General features: G+C 42.1%; 1 protein-coding gene across 11 annotated transcripts in view; it reads right to left on the reverse strand.

Annotated features, from left to right (window-relative positions):
* Positions 1–17707, reverse strand: part of LOC120945227 (sarcolemma associated protein) — a 159630-nt gene that overhangs the window by 41832 nt on the left and 100091 nt on the right. For 8 of the 11 annotated variants that reach the window (XM_040359230.1, XM_040359228.1, XM_040359225.1 and 5 more), the window contains 5 exons: positions 17091–17231; positions 14607–14744; positions 12329–12497; positions 12195–12245; positions 5057–5107 (listed from right to left, as the gene is read on the reverse strand). In XM_040359230.1, coding sequence (XP_040215164.1) covers positions 5057–5107; positions 12195–12245; positions 12329–12497; positions 14607–14744; positions 17091–17231 — 550 coding nt within the window. The remainder of the gene's footprint in view (positions 1–5056; positions 5108–12194; positions 12246–12328; positions 12498–14606; positions 14745–17090; positions 17232–17707) is intronic. The other 3 variants (XM_040359229.1, XM_040359231.1, XM_040359233.1) reach the window with 1 other exon arrangement.

Here is a 17707-nt window from a genome sequence, read left to right on the forward strand (position 1 = left end):
TTTCCTTCAAAAATGATTTAGTGTTAAATTGTAGGCCACTAGAGAATTATTGCCATATACCATTCTCTGACTGGCATCCTAGTTTCAGGACAGTTAAGAGTAGTCTTTACCTTACATAGGTTGTTCAAGTTTCACATGTTGGTAGAGTAAACCTTCCTCTATAGCAGGGATCCTCAAACTACGGCCCTCCAGCTGTTGTAGAACTACACATCCCATGAGGCATTGTAACACACTGACATTCACAGACATGACTAGGCATGATGGGAATTGTAGTTCCTGAACAACTGGAGGGCCGTAGTTTGAAGACCCATTGCTCTATAGTAACGCTCTTTCACTGTAAGTAAATCATAGATTGTCAGCAGCAACATGCTGTCGTTGAGTTCCTGACCAAGAAGGGGTGCAGACTGATATTGATGGTCTCCCACTGTGATTTGTCTTTAGTGTGGGTTCCCCCTTCTTTAAACTTCTACATCCATCTGTGCACATTGCTCGTTAATGTGTCATCTCTGTAAACATGCCGTAGCCTTCTGTGAATGTCCAACAGCCTGAGCCCCTTCTTTGCCAAAAACTCAATGATGGAATGTTGCTTCTGCCTGGAATTCATTATTTACCTGCAATGAAAAAGAAGAGTAGTAACGATAGAACAGTCTTTTTATTTAAACTCTTGGCAATTTAATTTTGAGGAACATTATTCTGAAATTGTTAGACAAGTTTTAGACAGCTTTTCACAACTTGGTGAACCTGTGCCCATCTTTACTTTTGAGACACTGACTCTTTAGAATGCTCTTTTTTTACTCAAACATGTTACTGGCCAGTTACCAATTAACCAAATTAGTTTATTAGTAATTAGCAAAATGGTCTTCCAGCTCTTTGTTAGTACCACTGCCTTTGCCCGTTTTTGTTGCCCTGTCCCAACTTTAATACGTGTGCCTGCCATCAGTTTCAAAATTACCATATTGTTTTCTTAAAATGGTACATTTTCTTAGTTTAAATACTTGATAAGTTTTCTATTATCCATTGGAAATATAATATGGGTTTATGTTTGCAAAACAGTGCATCCTTTATTTATGTAGATTTTACACAGCGTCTCAACTTTTAGAATTGGGGTCGCAAAACTGCAAAATACAGCAAAAGCAATATTTAAAGTTACATCTGAGTTTTGAGCTTGAGAGAAAAGGTGCTGTTTACATGATTAGATTTCTAACACATTAACACTGTTCTTTGGATTCTGATCAAAGTCTCTGCCAAAAACACAACATGGCTCCAAACCATCTGCTGCCACTCTGAGCTGCCTGAGCCCTCAACACTCAAGACATCCCATAAAGCACACTCATCCTGAGGCGAAAGGACAATTACATAAACCCACAAGCAAGCATTCCAGAAATAGTAAAGATAAGACCTTCTCACTGAGTAATCTGGGTGTATAAAAATAAATCTAAAGATGTAAGTTTATGGCAAATCTAGTCTGCTAATAAAAAAGTGTCCTGCAAAAGGTACCATAGACTTAACATTGCAATCTACATGGCAGCCGTCACTGTACTTCAAATGGGTAAAAAAAGTAAATTGATAGCGAACTAAAGAAAACATGGATAAATGATGCACTAAAAAAAGTGCAGCAAAAGCATGGTCATCTCAGTGATTTTTCCAAATGTATAATCCTTGTGCAGCCTTAAAATAAAGATTTCAGTTTTTTTAATTCAAGCATAGCCGGCGTGCAGGAGGCCAAAACACTCTTAAGAGAACGTCACCAAGAAATCTTTAATAAATCTGTTGCTAGGACCAAATGACAGACAAACCGCCAAGACTTTCAAGTAGTGTCAGAACTTGCCTGAACCTGTCCGATGTCTACACTCACCATTATGGTCAGCCTCAATGGCCAATATTGGGATTTTTGGTTTACCTATAACAGTGGTTCTCAACCTGGGGGTCAAATGATGATTTGCCAGGGGTCACCGAATCCTGGGATGTTCCTGAAGCCGCACCATTCTTCCAGCCTTTTCGCGGCAGCCCAGCTGGGCTGTTCCTGGAGCCCGTGGCTGCCCGCTCAGCCTCTTCACAGCCGCCAATTTAGTTCACGACATGGGTTGGGGGCAGAGACTAGAGGTCAGCTGACTGGTGAGGAATGTGAAGTGGGAGGGGCTAGTGGAGACCCCACCTCCAGATTTTGGCATAGGTGGTACTGCTACGAGACACCACAAAGCTGGAGACACAGTGAGTAACACTACCTGTGATTATAGTTGCCATTAAAAGTCCTCACTACAGTTCTCAGATGACCTTGATCAAGAGCACCTAAGTTGGCCGATCAGAACTCTCCCCAGCATTGCCACCCATCCCAACTACTGTTAATGGGTCCCCACAACTTGGGAAATTTTATCAAGGGGTCACGGCACTAGAAGGTTGAGAACCACTGACCTATAAAAATCCTTATCTTGGCGTATATCACAGGACAGTGATATATCTTTATTTTTTATTGAGCTAAAATACATGTTATTAATTGTAATGTGCCTATTCACACAGGCACATAAACAATGTGCATTCAGGGGGGTGGAAATAATTTTTTAATCTATCGGTCTCTTAAAAAAAAAGAAAAAAAGAAAGAAAGAAGGATAAAAAAATAAAAAAAATTAATTTGTGGTCAGTGTTGCATGACCATGCAATTGTCATTCAAGGTGTGACAGAAGTGAAAGCTGAAAATTGGCCTAGACAGGAAGGGGGAGAAAGTTCCCGGTATTGAAGGGGTTAAAGTTCCCATACCCAAGAATGACCTAAAATATGTTGGAGTGTGATGTTTGCGGCGTGGGGATATGTCCGCCGACGAGGAACCCTCTGTGCATTAGCGCGGACGATCGTTGATGAGGGGATATGTTCGCTCCGCAAGAACATTAGTGGTTATAGGCGTATGCGCGCTCGTCACTGCTGTGTCTGATCAGCATGGTCGGGATTCGTAGCGCACCCCTGCAGATAGCCTCCCTTCCACAAGCAATAGTATAATCCGGATATGCCCTGTTCTATGGAATAGCGCAAAATAAGGATTCTTATTAGAGGTAATATGAGAGCTTGTGTGCGTTTTCAGTAGGGTTGTCCCGATACCGATACTAGTATTGGTATCGGGACCGATTCCGAGTATTTGCGGGAGTACTTGCACTCCCGCAAATACCACCGATACTGAAATAGAATACTTGCATATTCCCCCCCCCCCCCCGCCGCCGCATCCCCGCTTGGTTAATACGGGCGGGGAACATTACAGCTTTCATTTGAATAGCTGTAGTCTTTCCCGCCGCGCATAGACACTCCCCCTAGCTCGTGTGAACTGTCCAATCCCGAGCAAGGGGGAGTGTCTATACCCAGCGCGGCGCGAAAGACTACAGCTATTCAAATGAAAGCTGTAATGTTCCCCGCCCGTATTAACCAAGCGGCGGCGCGGCAGCATGTACGGTAAGGGGGACATGGCTGCATATATGGGGGGGGGGGGGGACATGGCTGCATATGGGGGGGGGGGCATGGCTGCATATGGGGGGGGGGACAGGGCTGCATATGGGGGGGGGACATGGCTGCATATGGGGGGGGGGACATGGCTGCATATGGGGGGGGGACATGGCTGCATATATGGGGGGGGACATGGCTGCATATATGGGGGGGGGACATGGCTGCATATGTGGGGGGGGACATGGCTGCATATGTGGGGGGGGCATGGCTACATATGTGGGGGGGGGCATGGCTACATATGTGGGGGGGGACATGGCTACATATGTGGGGGGGGACATGGCTACATATGTGGGGGGGACATGGCTGCATATGTGGGAGGACATGGCTGCATTTGTGGGGGGACATGGCTGCATTTGTGGGGGGACATGGCTGCATTTGGGGACACATTTAAAAAAAAGTATCGGTATCGGCGAGTACTTGAAAAAAAGTATCGGTACTTGTACTCAGTCCTAAAAAAGTGGTATCGGGACAACCCTAGTTTTCAGGGAAGGCGTTCATGTTTTAAAGCAATACGGCTTTGTTTGCTAGGAGCATACACGCTTTCCCTGCCTGGACACGCCCATAATAATTTATCCATCATTGTATTCATGTTTTGTATTGTATTGGACATCCTGTTAAAGCGATGCCCTTATATGGACATTTCCTATGTGAAGGGGACATCCTGTGATGATCACCTCCCACGGAGGAGGCGATTGGCTGCTGCAGCCATCAAATCCTGTTTGTGAGATCTTTTGTGACAATAAAAGGAGCGATTGCTGGGATGCCGAGATGATAACAGTGTGGTGATGTCTCTTGACTTGAATGAATAGTGAGTGAATTTTATTTTAAGAAGCATTATTGCATTAAGATGAAGTGTGTGCTTATTAGCATAAGCAAAATGGTGTGCTCTGCATACAACCTATTTTGCCATGTCAAGCTTAATAGGGGGAAACCCGGAGAGCAGGACCTTGACTCCCTGGACTCAAAGTAAGTGGGCTGATTGAAGCAGCATGCAAAAAAAAAAAGAAGAAGAAAAAAAAAAAAAAAAGAAGAAGGAAAGTCTCTCGAGAGCTTTAAAAAAAAAAAAAAAAAAAACTTTAGATTCTACTAATGCTGGGCAATTTGAAATGTTTTCTTTTGAACAAAAGTTTGCTTTACAATAAATTACACATTACATAAAACATAGCAGATGGCAAAGAGGTAAGTTAATGGCAAAAACGTGGTAGAAAAGTCCAACCACTGGAGTCAGATATTTCCAATTTGCTCAGACAGCTCATCTACACAGAAGGTGACTATATGATCAAAGTGTACCTCTCATGAGTTGGTGATTTTACTAGGTCACAGTTGTCTTGCAGTGGGGAAAAAAATAAAATAAAACATTGCTCATGAAATGACATTTTCTGTATGCAGGTAAACTCTTAACCAATTACTTCTATACCACACTGCAAACACAGGGAAATACTTGAATCACATTAGTAAACCATAGCGCATGAATGGTGGATTAACAGAGAATGTTATGCAATCCAATTGTTAATGGATTTTTGAAATGGGAAAAAATGATGTGTTAAATGAAATACATAACAGCACATACCTTTATCTGCATTGCCATTGATTTTAGGTTTGAAGTCATCAACTTGAATGCCTGTGATCACAAAAGTTGATTAATTTCCATCAAGTCAAGCACTGAAAATGTGTAAGTATATCAAACATTCTAGGTCTAGAAGAATCAAACTAAATGCATTACAACAGTGCCTTCTACTGAAGCAGATTATGTACTACAATTTTTTTTTTTTTTTTTTAAAGAACAAAAAACATAATAGTCAAATGACAGTCAATATAAACCATTTGTACCTGCAGCCTCTGAAAAAGGTAGTATTAACTAAACACCTTTTCTGAAAAAATAAATAATTGCTGCAGCATGACCTGCAGGCCCGACTGTGCGAACACTATATAGTCAAAAGCTTCTGGACACCAGGCCTTCACACCAATATCAGCTTGTTGGCTATCCCATTGCAAAACCATGGACATTTCTATGGAGCTGCCCCAGCCACTTCAACGGTCTCCTCAGATTTTGGAGCACGTCTTGGAATTTGTGCCCATTTAGCAATAAGAGAATTTGCGAGATCACTAAATAGATTTTGGATGCAAAGACCTGGCTTGCAAACAGCATTGAAGTTAGGATCCGTGTAGGCCACTACTCCCTACACACCAAAGCAAATCTTTATTCTGCTGGCTCTGTGCACAAGGGGAACAGAAAAAAAGTCCTTCCCAAACTGTTGCTATAAGGTTGAACGCACTCAATTTAAAAGGTCTTTTAGGTGGTCTGTTTACATCCGACTACCCATAGAGGAAAGGGGGTTGCGTCTGTGTCAGCTCTGCATAAGCAGGCCCAAATCACGCTGCAATGTCAGACAAAGTAGCACACACAAAAAAAAACAAGCAAAATAAAAAAAAGAAAGGACAGTGTGGTGCACTGAATCTTGCATCACACTGCCTCCTAGCCCGCCGGCAACCGGCTGAATCGGTTTTCTGGCTGCTCTGCAAATTGACTGAGAAACAGTGTGAATTCCTCCTAACCGTATTCTTCGTTTGAATCACCTGAACCCAAATACTCAGAGGTGTCCACAAACTTTTCACCGTGTAATCTATTTCGGAGCATTTTTCAGAGGCTCGGAATTGTGTACAGGTCATAGTGAAAGCATAGTTATCCGCCAAGTATTTATAGCAAAGTAATAGGAAAATATGCCTGCAAAATAGATTTTGGACTATTTTGCATTTTGTTAAAATATATAAAATAAGGGCAGAAATTGCCCAAGAACAGTTTTTAGGAATTGGTCTAAAATAAAAAAAGTGGAATATCAATGGCGATATTTAAAAGGCCCTGATGCAACAAACTACACTCCTCCCATACAATGTAAAGAGCAGACCAGACACTTATTTAACACTTACAGTGAATATGTGAACACTACAAAAAGGGACTTTGATGAGAACTCAAACAATGAAAAGGTAAGACGCTGACCACAGCAAGTAGATTTCAGGTTTTCACTGTAGCTAATAGAATTAAACAAGGAACCTGGCACTATATATTTTCCTATGTCCCATAAATCAGTCCCAGCAGGTCTAAAAAAAGAAATAAATAAAAAAAGAACCCTTTTTAGGTTAGCACAGCCTATCACCTCCTGTTACAGGACAGCTGCAAAAAATAAGGCTGCAACATGACATCATAAACTCATCAATCTTCACATCAATGTGTAAACATGGAAAAAAAAACAATTTTAAATTTTCCAGATGTTTTCAGGAAACAAAGTGTCCTCACGTAACCCAACATCTTTATTCAAGTAAATGAGTGTAAATATGCATTCACTTTTTTTGATGCATGTTGCTACAAAGATAACAAATAAATAAAAAAATCAGGATTCAATGTACAGCAACTAATAACCTGATAGTTGTGTTATTTCTTAGACACAAATTTACACCAGTACCTGATGAGCTGATGTACTTTACATAGTTGGTTTTATTTACTTTGCAGTGAAAGCGCTTCCAAAAAGCATGGGTCATATTAAGAGACAACACAATAGGTTTTAATCGCAATGGGTCACAAAACTTTGCGCTTGCAGGTGAAACGTGTCACTTTGTTAGAGTGCGACTTTACCGGCTCTAGGGCTCAGACCAGTCCATGTGGCCAACAAGAGTGATCTTAAAGTGTAACTAAAGGTATCAAAATCAACTTTTGTAATGTTCCCTTGCTGGCATCTTCTCCTGTGTGCTGGGTTTTGGCCATCTTCATTGGCTGCCACAGGATGACATCACTCCTGTACGTGGCAGGAGCTAATCATACTGACATAGGGCCCAGGCCAGCCGCTGTAAGCTGAGCGGCACATTTTACATTGTGGGAAACAATGTAGGTAGGTCAGTGTATTTGACTACAGAAGAGACATTGCATGTCTCCTTTGCAAAAAATAAAAGCCAGCCTACTTACAGTATGTAAAAGCAGAATTGTAGTTAAGCTTTAGGCTTCATTTCCATGGACGTTTTTACAGCCACTTTCTTTAGCCTTTTTTACAGCTTAAAAACGCCTGTCCATGTTTATTTATTTGAATTTTTTATTATTTTTTTGAGTTGGAGCTCAAAAACACAACGGTAGCGTTTTTGAGCATTTTCGCGCGTTTTTGAGCGTTTAACGTCTGGCATTTTTACAGCTCTACTCTGGAGCTTCAGAACGCCCTGGTCCTGCGTTTTTTTTACAGCTCAAAAACGCCCATGCCATTTGCAGCTCAAAAACGCCCATGCCATTTGCAGCTCAAAAACGCCTATGTGAGCATGATGCCATAGAATAACATGGACAGGCGTTTTTAAGCTGTAAAAAACGCTCAGAAAGGTGGCTGTAAAAACGTCAGTGGAAATGAAGCCTTAATGGATAGAGGATGAAAACGTACACAGGGTTGTCAGAGAAGTCAAGCCCTCAGTAACAAATATCATCAGTTTCAGAAATGCACACAAAAGGCTTTTCTGGCCAATAAAATAAATAGCAGTCATGTTGTGTCCGGGGTTATAGCCTGTTCACAGCAAGCATAAATATACATGTGACCTGACCTAAAGCCACTTTTATTTCATGTACTCGGGGCCAGCTTAAAGTGATACTAACAACTTCCCGTCCAAGGACATCATATGACTTACTGGACTTTCAGTGGGGATATCTGAATGATGAGTGCAGCTACAGGCATCATTCAAATATCACCATTTTCAGCCGGCGATTCAATGAACCATACGAATGTTCATGGCGGAAGTTCTGCTGCTTAATCGTTCTTATAGGTGACGGGACCACCCCCTCCCGCCCCTATCCGGTGCTTTAACGGGCTCTCCCGTGCCATTGGGAACCTGGAGAAACGATCGGTCGGATGAGAAGCATAGAGATGACTGGTGACCGTCATCTCTATGACCGTCGGAGGCGTGACGTTACTCCCGGTTACCCGGAAGTAAACAAAGCCGCTGTCAGCATGAGATCGTGATTTTTTTTTCACAGTCTCATGCTTTCCAGCCTGGAGGAGAGATGTGCGGTCTTATTGACCCTGCATCTCTCCATAAAGAGGACCTGTCACACACTATTCCTATTATACAAGGGGTGTTTACATTCCTTGTAATAGGAATAAAAAGTGATCAAAAAAATGTAAATGTAAAAAAAGTGCAAAAGTAAAAATTAAGTAAAATAAAAAATATATATTTTTTTTTATTTAAAAACGCCCCTGTGCCCGGTAGCTCGCACTCAGAAGCAAACACAAGCAAGTCCCGCCCACATATGTAAACACCGTTCAAACCACTAGACACTTGCACTAGACCTACTCTAACTCTAAATTAATAACCTGTAAGAAAAAGCGTCGCCTGTGGAGATTTTTGTACCAAAGTTTGGCATCATTCCATGAGTGTGCAATTTTACAATCTTTCACATTATACAAAAAAATTGGGCTAACCTTACGGTTTTGTTATTTTTTAATTCATGAAACCCCCCTCCCCTTTTTTTTTTTTTTTAAATAGGGCGTTTGAAAAAAAAATTTGCGCAAATACTGTGCGAGATAAAAAGTTGCAATGACTGCCATTTTATTCCCTAGGGTGTCTGCTAAAATATATAGTGTTTGGGGTTCTGAGTAATTTTCTAGCAAAAAAAAAAAAAAAAGACACACAAACATGTTCTATTTACCTGCTCTGTACAGTGGTTTTGCACAGAACAGCCCCAAGCCTCCTCTTCTCGGGTCCTCCGCTGGCACTCCTGGCTGCTCCCCCTGCTGAATACCCCCATAGCAAGCCACTAAGGCTCCATTCACATCTAGGCGGACGAAATCGCAGAGTTTTGTCCCGCAAATTGCGGCGGCAAATTGCGGCGGCAAATTGCGGCGGCAAATGGCGTTTTGTCCCGCGATTTGCGGCGACTAAACACCGCGATTGTCCGCATAGATGTGCCCCTAGGCGTTCGGCGTGGAGATGTGAACCATCTCCATAGAGGGCAATGTGTTTGCAGCCCTCTGGCGGCAGCGGCGTCACACTACAGGCGACAAAACGCCTAGGTGTGAATGGGGACTTACATGCTTCCTCCTGGAGCCGTGTCCCTATTAGACACTCCCTGCTCCCTCCTCACTGGCTGCGATTGACAGCAGCGGGAACCAATAAATCGAGATCGGGCTCAGGAAAGAATTAGGGGGGGCAGGAGGAGCTGCATACTGAAGGATTTTTAACTTCATGCATAGAATGCATGAAGGTAAAAATTCTTCAGCTTTTAGAATCACTTATTGCAGCTAAAAGGCAAGTTTCACTCTGCTCTACCCCTAACCAGCCTGATGAATTGTAAACAGAAACCCAACTGTAAAGTGAAACGCCTTTGTATGGCAACAGCAAGCAGATAATACTAGAAACTCTGCAGAAATATTGCCTCTAAAGTCCCAAGAAATAGAAGATGTTTGTGAGTCATTCTTGCTGGCATCGGACCAAAACTGAAATGCCAATGCTGAAGGGACCGTTTACCACTGATTCAAAGTGTTCACGTGAAAGCACCACATAAAGATAATCTAACAGAAATGGTTTCTTTGCTCTATAGTCTATGAATATTTAAGCTGTACTCCAGGCAAACAAAAAATAGAAGATATAAAGAGTGATTTGCTATGCGCCAAAGTCCTGCGATTTAAAAAAACTTTGCTACACAGCTCAGCCCTATCTGGTAAAGCAGAAAACCATACGTTTGCTGCAGTTGGGCTTACCCGTCTTTGACTGGACAATGAAACAGTAGACTTACACATTATTCTCTATGACTCTGATCTCTCATACTATCAGCGTAATGTTGGCACATGAGCACAGCAGCAGAACTGACTGGCTCCTTGTGTTACTTTTTCCTCCACCAGTCTGAGCTATTCTGTACAGAAACTGCACGAGGAAAATGCCAAGTCAAATTCAGGTGCTTACACTACTTTTTACATTTAAACATTTTTTTTTACAAATCTATAAACATAATGCTGCATTAATCTCTATCTGGAGTTCAGCTTTAAAGCAGTAGATATGATTTTCTTTGCATAGAAGCATTGGTCCAGTTTGGAAATTATAAATATCTCAAACCTGTGATTGCTATGGAAGCTGAAAAATCACTGTAGTAGTTGGTGCTACTAAAAGTGATAGCTCGGATCTCCCAGGTCCTGTGCCAGGCAGCTTTTATTTGCATTGTAACCGCATGGGGTTGCTTGCTAAGAACTGCCACATTTACAGAACACCTTGAATTTTTTATTTAAATTGTAAGTCCGCCCCAACAGTAAAATTCCTGCATCTACAGACATGCACGATCTAACACCAACCTCGCTAGCCCTGTAACGAAGAAATCTGTTTACATATATTTTTTTAAGCAGCTCCGATCTAGTCTAAAGCGGCAGAAGCTCTGCAGAGGACACTGCCAACAGCTGTGAAAGGAATGGGGGTGACATCACCCAAAGACTTACTATGAGGCTTCCGTTGTTGGCTGTCTCCTCTTCAACCGCCTACAGAGCAAAGCAGCAGATGACAGCTCAGCATGGGATCAGGTCAGATCAGCTTTAGAAAAGGCATGTATACCGATTTCTTCTTTACAGGGCTAGATAGGTTAGTGGTAGATCGTGGATGTCTGTAGATGCAGGGATTTTAGTGCAATGCCGCGTACACATGATCAGACATTCTGACATCAAAACCGTGGATTATTATTTATTTTTTTCGACGGATTGTTCACTCAAACTTGTCTTGGATAGACACGGTCACACAAATGTCGGAAATTCCGACCGTCAAGAATGCGGTCACATACAACACGATGCAGCGAGAAAAATGAAGTTCAATGATTCCGAGCATGTGTAGGATTCTTGTGCATCGCAATTGGCTACAGATCAGAATTTCCGACAAGAACTTTTGTTAATACAAAAATTGAGAACCAGCTCACAAACATTTGTTGTCGGAAATTCCGACAGCAAATGTCTGATGGAGCCTACACACGGTCAGATTTTCCAACAACAAGATCACATCGAACATTTGTTGTTGGACATTCAGACATTGTGTACGCGGCATTAGTGTGGGCTTATACTTTAATGAATACACAGCATTCTCTGATTCTAGTGATATTAAAATGTTGATTTTTTGGTTTAAAAAATAAAAAATGTTCTACTTACCCCCTCTGTGCAGTGGTTTTGCACAGAGGAGCCCAGATGCTCCTCTTTCCGGATCCCACGCTGGTGCTCCTAGCTCCTCCCTCCTGCCGAGTGCCCCCACAGCAAGCAGCTTGCTATGGGGGCACTTGAGCCAATACTCTGTATGCCCATTCAGATCCGGAGCCATGGTGCGGCCCCATCCCCTCTCTCTCCTCATTGGCTCACTGACTTTGATTGACAGCAGCAGGAAATGTCTAAGCCAATCAGGAGGGAAAAGAGTACTGGACAGCCGAGGTTCTCTTGCAACATCGCTGGATCGAGACGCATAGAATGCATTAAGCATCTTTTTATTTTTTGGCAATTACATTTTCTTAAAAATTAAAAAGAGGTACAGAGTAGGGCTTCAAGCTGCACGCAGAAGGGGCATTGGAATCCCACTACCAAGATATTCCATTACTTTTAAAGCAATATTTTAAATGGTAACAACTGACAGTTTAAAACAAGTATTAAATTATAAGCTGAGGCATCTTAGAGGGTCCCAATGTAGCACCAACAACTTTGTTCCTATCTACACATAGCACTTACCCAAACTGTTGTGATCCTTAAGTGTTTTGTCCTGAAGCTGTTCTAAGCGTACTGCAAGCAGAATTCCAAAAATAAAAAAAATGCCAAACAAAAAAAAAAAATCTAAAAGCAGAAAGCGGAGTCTGGGAGCTCACCTTGTAACGCAGTGAGACGCTCATTGGTGAAGTCATTGTCCGCCTGTAAGGCCTCAATCTTTGCCTGGAGTTCCTGCTCCTTCTCCTCCATCTCGTCAATCTTCAGTTGTAATTCTTTCTTCTCTGCGAGCCCTTTCTGCTGTATTTCATCTTGCCGTCCTTCAGCTGCCTGTGAAGTGGGAGTGTTACAACTGACTGAAACTACATTCTTTGACAGATACAGGATAAACTGTAGTCTCAAAGTGAAACTTTCATTGACCAATCAAAATGACACAACAGTGAGTGCTACAGGTCCACAATGTATAAACACTACAGGGATCTGAAGTGGAGGACCACATTAAATATTTTTATTCTTTGCAGAACACAAATACAAAATTTGATGTTCAATATAATGGTCCTAGCACAGTCATACATATCTTCACATACAGAAAAATAAGATTAAATGGCAACTCCACTTTAAGTACATAAAAAAGTAAATATATCATATACAATTACATTGGAAACATTTTATTATATACCTTAAAGCGGTAGTTCCCCCTCAAAAAAGTTGTTACCCTTAGATTGATGGGAATCGGCTAGTTTTAAAATCGAAGCTGTACTTACCGTTGTAGAGAGCGATCTTCTCCGCCGCTTCCGGGTAAGGTCTTCGGGTCTGGGCGTTCCTTCTTGATTGACAGGCTTCCGACGGTCGCATCTATCGTGTCACGATTTTCCGAAAGTAGCCGAACGTCGGTGTGCAGGCGCCGTATAGAGCCGCGCCGACGTTCGGCTTCTTTCGGCTACTCGTGACGCGATGGATGCGACTGTCGGAAGCCTGTCAATCAAGAAGGAACGCCAAGACCCGAAGACCATACCCGGAAGCGGTGGAGAAGATCGCTCTCTACAACGGTAAGTACAGCTTCGATTTTAAAACAACTAGCCGATTCCCCTATACAAAATGAGCATCAATCTAAGGGTAACAATTTTTTCGAGGGGGAACTACCGCTTTAAAGTGGAGTTCCACCCAGGAAAACAACATTTGCCCAAAAATCTTAAAACATTTTTAAAAAAAAAATAAAATAATTTATACTCACCCGAAATACCTGTTGCTATGCGGAAGTTAGTAATCTGCCTCTTCCGTAGCCGCGGTCCGTCGTCTTCTTCATCTTCTCCTAGTGAATGGGGCGCGCCGCTTTCTGGGAACTGTGTGTGTTTTCAGAGAGCAGCCACCCATTCACAAATCGGCGCAAGACTCGCGCATGCGCAGTAGGAAATGGGCAGTGAAGCCGTATGGTTTCCCCTAGTGTGAATGGCGGCGCGGGACCTGCATCGATCGTGGGATTGGCATCGGGGGGGGGGGGGGCCATCAGCGCGGGCAAGTAGGACAGGTAAGTGTTCTTATTAAAAGTCAGCAGCTACACGGTTAGTAAGTACAAAAACAAAAAACTGTTAGGAAATCAGAGCTGCCCCGTGTCCTCTGCACACACCCCATGTGATCTCAAAGAGTACCCCTAGTTCTGATCTTGGACATGGAACGATTATCCTTTATGTTGTGGATATGAAAATGGCAGTGGGAGAGAAAATTAGCAAAAAGACACTGGGCAGGGCTGACACTGCATTATGTGCCGTTTTCCAACACCCCAGTTCCTATGTTTTTGTGCAGAGTTGAGTCACTTAGCCTTGTTTCCACATCACAGGTATGGCTTTTTGGCCACAATTCTTCCATGAAGACCACTTCTGACCAGTAGATGGGTGTACCTGGGTCCCACTGGATCCCACCAGTTCTGTGCTGATGGCACTGCTGGACATCATCGGATGTCAAAGTTGTAAGCATGATGGGTCTCATCTACTGCATAAGGGCCAGGTCATACAACACGCAGTCTTGTGCGTTTTTTCTGCACAGGTGCCAAGCTATAATTAACCGCCTACATAGTAAAGGGTAAGCTGATCACTCTTCATTTGTAATGGAAACTCTCAGAGGGTGGTTTCTGACCTCCAGGATCCAATAAGGTGATCCTATAAGATTCACTGTCACGAGGGACATATGGAACTGTTCGGATCCCTTTCTGAATACCAGGGTCTATGGGCCGAGAGGGAAGACATGTCCTTTAGTGCGTAAAAGACCTCTCCACATTTGATGGAAAGTATTGTACCCTAATATTTAAGCTGCGCCAGTGTAATCTCAAGATGACTGTCTAGGTAGTGGTGAAGCAACAATGTAAAGGAAAAGATAAGACTGTCCATAATAATTTAAGATAAATACCCCAAGTTTCAATCATTTAGAGTATGTGTTAAATACCTTTAGTTTGTCAGCAAGATCTTTAATTTCATTCACTGCCCCATTGTATTTGTTGGCCAGTTCTCGCAGTTCCTCTTGTGTGCGTTCGTTCATCTCCTTCAGATGGGTACATTCATCTTCTGTGTTACTCAAACTTCTCTGCAATTGTCACACAAAACATGTTCCCCAGTTACAATATTTTACTTACAGTTCACAATTTAATATTTCGAATAAGGCAGGGTTTGCATCAGAGGCCACTAAACACTAAGAGCCAGTGGTATTCAGACCCCATCCCATGATTTACTTTGGCAATAATGCCTATGTCTCAAAGCAGTGCTGGACACTATATAGACTAGGCAACTAAACCCTTACTCTTTAGGTTGAACACCAAGCAGGCAGCTAAAATACTGTATGTATAAGGAATCCATCTTCCCTACTAAAAGATTTGTAATTCTGTTTAGCTGGTCACCCCTGCAGTAGCATCAAAGGTTGGTCAAGAACAAAACCCCAGACTCCTTGTCAGACAATGAAGGGGATGATGCACGCTCATTAGGTCAGCCCCCTGTTCCTATCAGCATGTTCATAGTAAGCACACATCTAATACAGCGGAGCCCAATTGGCTCCTAGTGCCTGTGACCCCCCCCCCCCCCCACATATTGTTAAGATTACAGGAGGGGGATCACAAAATGAATTCAGGTACTTGCAGTATTTGCTTTTAACAATATGCTTACAGTTTTTGGACTGCACATTTCTTAAATATCCTCCTGGGGGTTGAAATTTCAGCGATACAAGCTACCTATCTCAGGCGATTTTTTCATATTGAAAATGCAATAAGCTTTTAAAGAGCTGTCACTAAGAAACACAGAAGATAAGAAAAGCCTAGAAGATGTTTTCCTTTTTGAATTTTACAATTAAAAACGACCCAAAAGTGGAAAATCTCACAATAATCAGCTTCTCCCATTTATTAAATTGCAGCTACCACCCTGAAAACCTTTCCTAGAACAGCCTCCCTACACATCTAGGCCATCATTTTGCTGACACTTCCACTTCTTCATGGAACCTGAGAGCACTTTTGGCATAGTGCAGAGACACTGATGCCTGATCAGAGGCAGCTAAACAATGCCTCTGCCAAAGACCCTATGCTTGGCTGATGGGAAAGGTATATATAATTTAAACTAATTTTAACCACTTACCACCCACAATATAGCAAAAGGACGGCGGCAAAGTGGTTTCAACATCCTGACTGGACGTAATATGATGTCTTCAAGATATTGAGCAGCTGCACGACCTCGGGGGCGCGCATCGCGGCAATCGTTGTTGTGGGGTCTGACACAGATCTAGGTAAAGCGTCTCTGACGGAGACTCTTCACCATGTGATCAGCCGTGTCCAATCACGGCTGATAATATAAACAGGAAAACCCGGTGATCGGCTTTTCCTCACTCACGTCTGTCAGACGCTAGCAGAGCCGATTGGCTGCTCCTCTGACAGGGGGGGTTTGTGCTGATCGATTATCAGCGCAGACCCCCGAGGATGCCCACACTGGACCACCAGGGATGCCACCAGACCACCAGGGATGCGGTGTACAGCTGGTAAGCCTTCATTTTATGTGGTGGTGGATTCACTGTGTCTCTTGAATATTAAAGATCCTATCACAGGGTGCCTATTCCCCGTTGGAAAGTTTATGGAAGAGACTATTTTTTTTTTGTCACATTTATTTTTGTTCACTTACGTACATTTTATAATTTACACCCATTTGCTCAATTGGTTGATTTATTTTCAAGCAACAGGATTCACCTGCTTATTATACTCAGTTTTATTTGACCATTTATTATCAGCGCAGCTTTTTATGTTTCTATTTTTGTTGGTGTGTATTTCACTTTTGAGTTGCACCTTTTTTAGTAGATATACCAGCACAGTTTTTCTAACATAACTAGTCATGTCTGAATATCAGGGTTTTACAATGCCTCATGGGACGTGTAGTTCTGCAACAGCTGGAGAGCCGTAGTATAGAAATACCTGTTTTAAGGGATAGTGTAGCCATCATGTGACAAAGGGCAGCTGTTCCACCCAAAGGCACTGTGGTATGCTTGCTGAATCAAGCTTCACCTAGTTATAGCTGGTTACATATAACACAGATTAAATTAAGGATAAACCGAGTAAGATTTTAGAACTGAAGCGATGTTTCCTAGATGGCTTTTCACCAATTTTACTTTCTGCAATTGCTTTTTAAATCCGAAAATAAAATAAAATGATTTAATACTTCTAACAGAAGACATTTTGTTCATCCTTCCCTATCCTTAATTGTGCCATTATACAGTATATACTACAGTTTGGCTGGACTGCTTTAAAACACAGGCATCATTGTTCGATCTATTTGCTCAGTACACATTGGTTGAAAGGTGGATTAGGATTTGACATAATTGAACAGGGTTCAGTGCACTCTGCCATTTCTCTGAATGTAAAGTGCTGGTACACCAACACGGAGTTCTGATTAAAGTAATTACCTCTACTTCAGAAAGTTTCCGCACCACCTCGATCTTTTCTTGTAAAACTCGCCTCAAAGACTCTTTGGCTGTCGTCTCATAGTTGTGTTTGTCTTCTTGTAACGCTATCAACTCTTTACGAATGCCATCATCTGTCTGATTCTGAAAAAATAAAAGTTTGTTTCTGTATCATCGCAAATTTTTAGACACTATGGGACCAAAGTTCATAGAGGCCTATGCTTCAAAGTTATTAGCCTCAAACCAATGAAACGTGACCACAACATTGCAAACACTATATCCATAAAGACACTAGATTGTATTTTCTTAGGTTTACCTATCCTTATATCATGGCTATGGTCATTCTTTCCCAAATTTCAAAACAAAAATGCAATAAATCAATTGTGTGACGCTTTAAATACGATGGTAACTTATAAAATATGATAAAGCCCAACTCTAGCTAAAGATCTTGGACAGAAGGGAAAAGGGTTAGAACTTCTGTCAATACAAACAAATGGCCATTGTATTTTATTGGTGCTTAGGTCTTCCCACAGACCAAATCTTGGCTGTCTCCTGAGGAAGAGGGAGCTTCTCCAGAAAAACACATAGAAATTATAGCTTTAAGAACACACCCATTTAAG

The sequence above is a fragment of the Rana temporaria genome, chromosome 7 (genome assembly GCF_905171775.1).
Source record: "Rana temporaria chromosome 7, aRanTem1.1, whole genome shotgun sequence".
Lineage (NCBI taxonomy): Eukaryota > Metazoa > Chordata > Amphibia > Anura > Ranidae > Rana > Rana temporaria.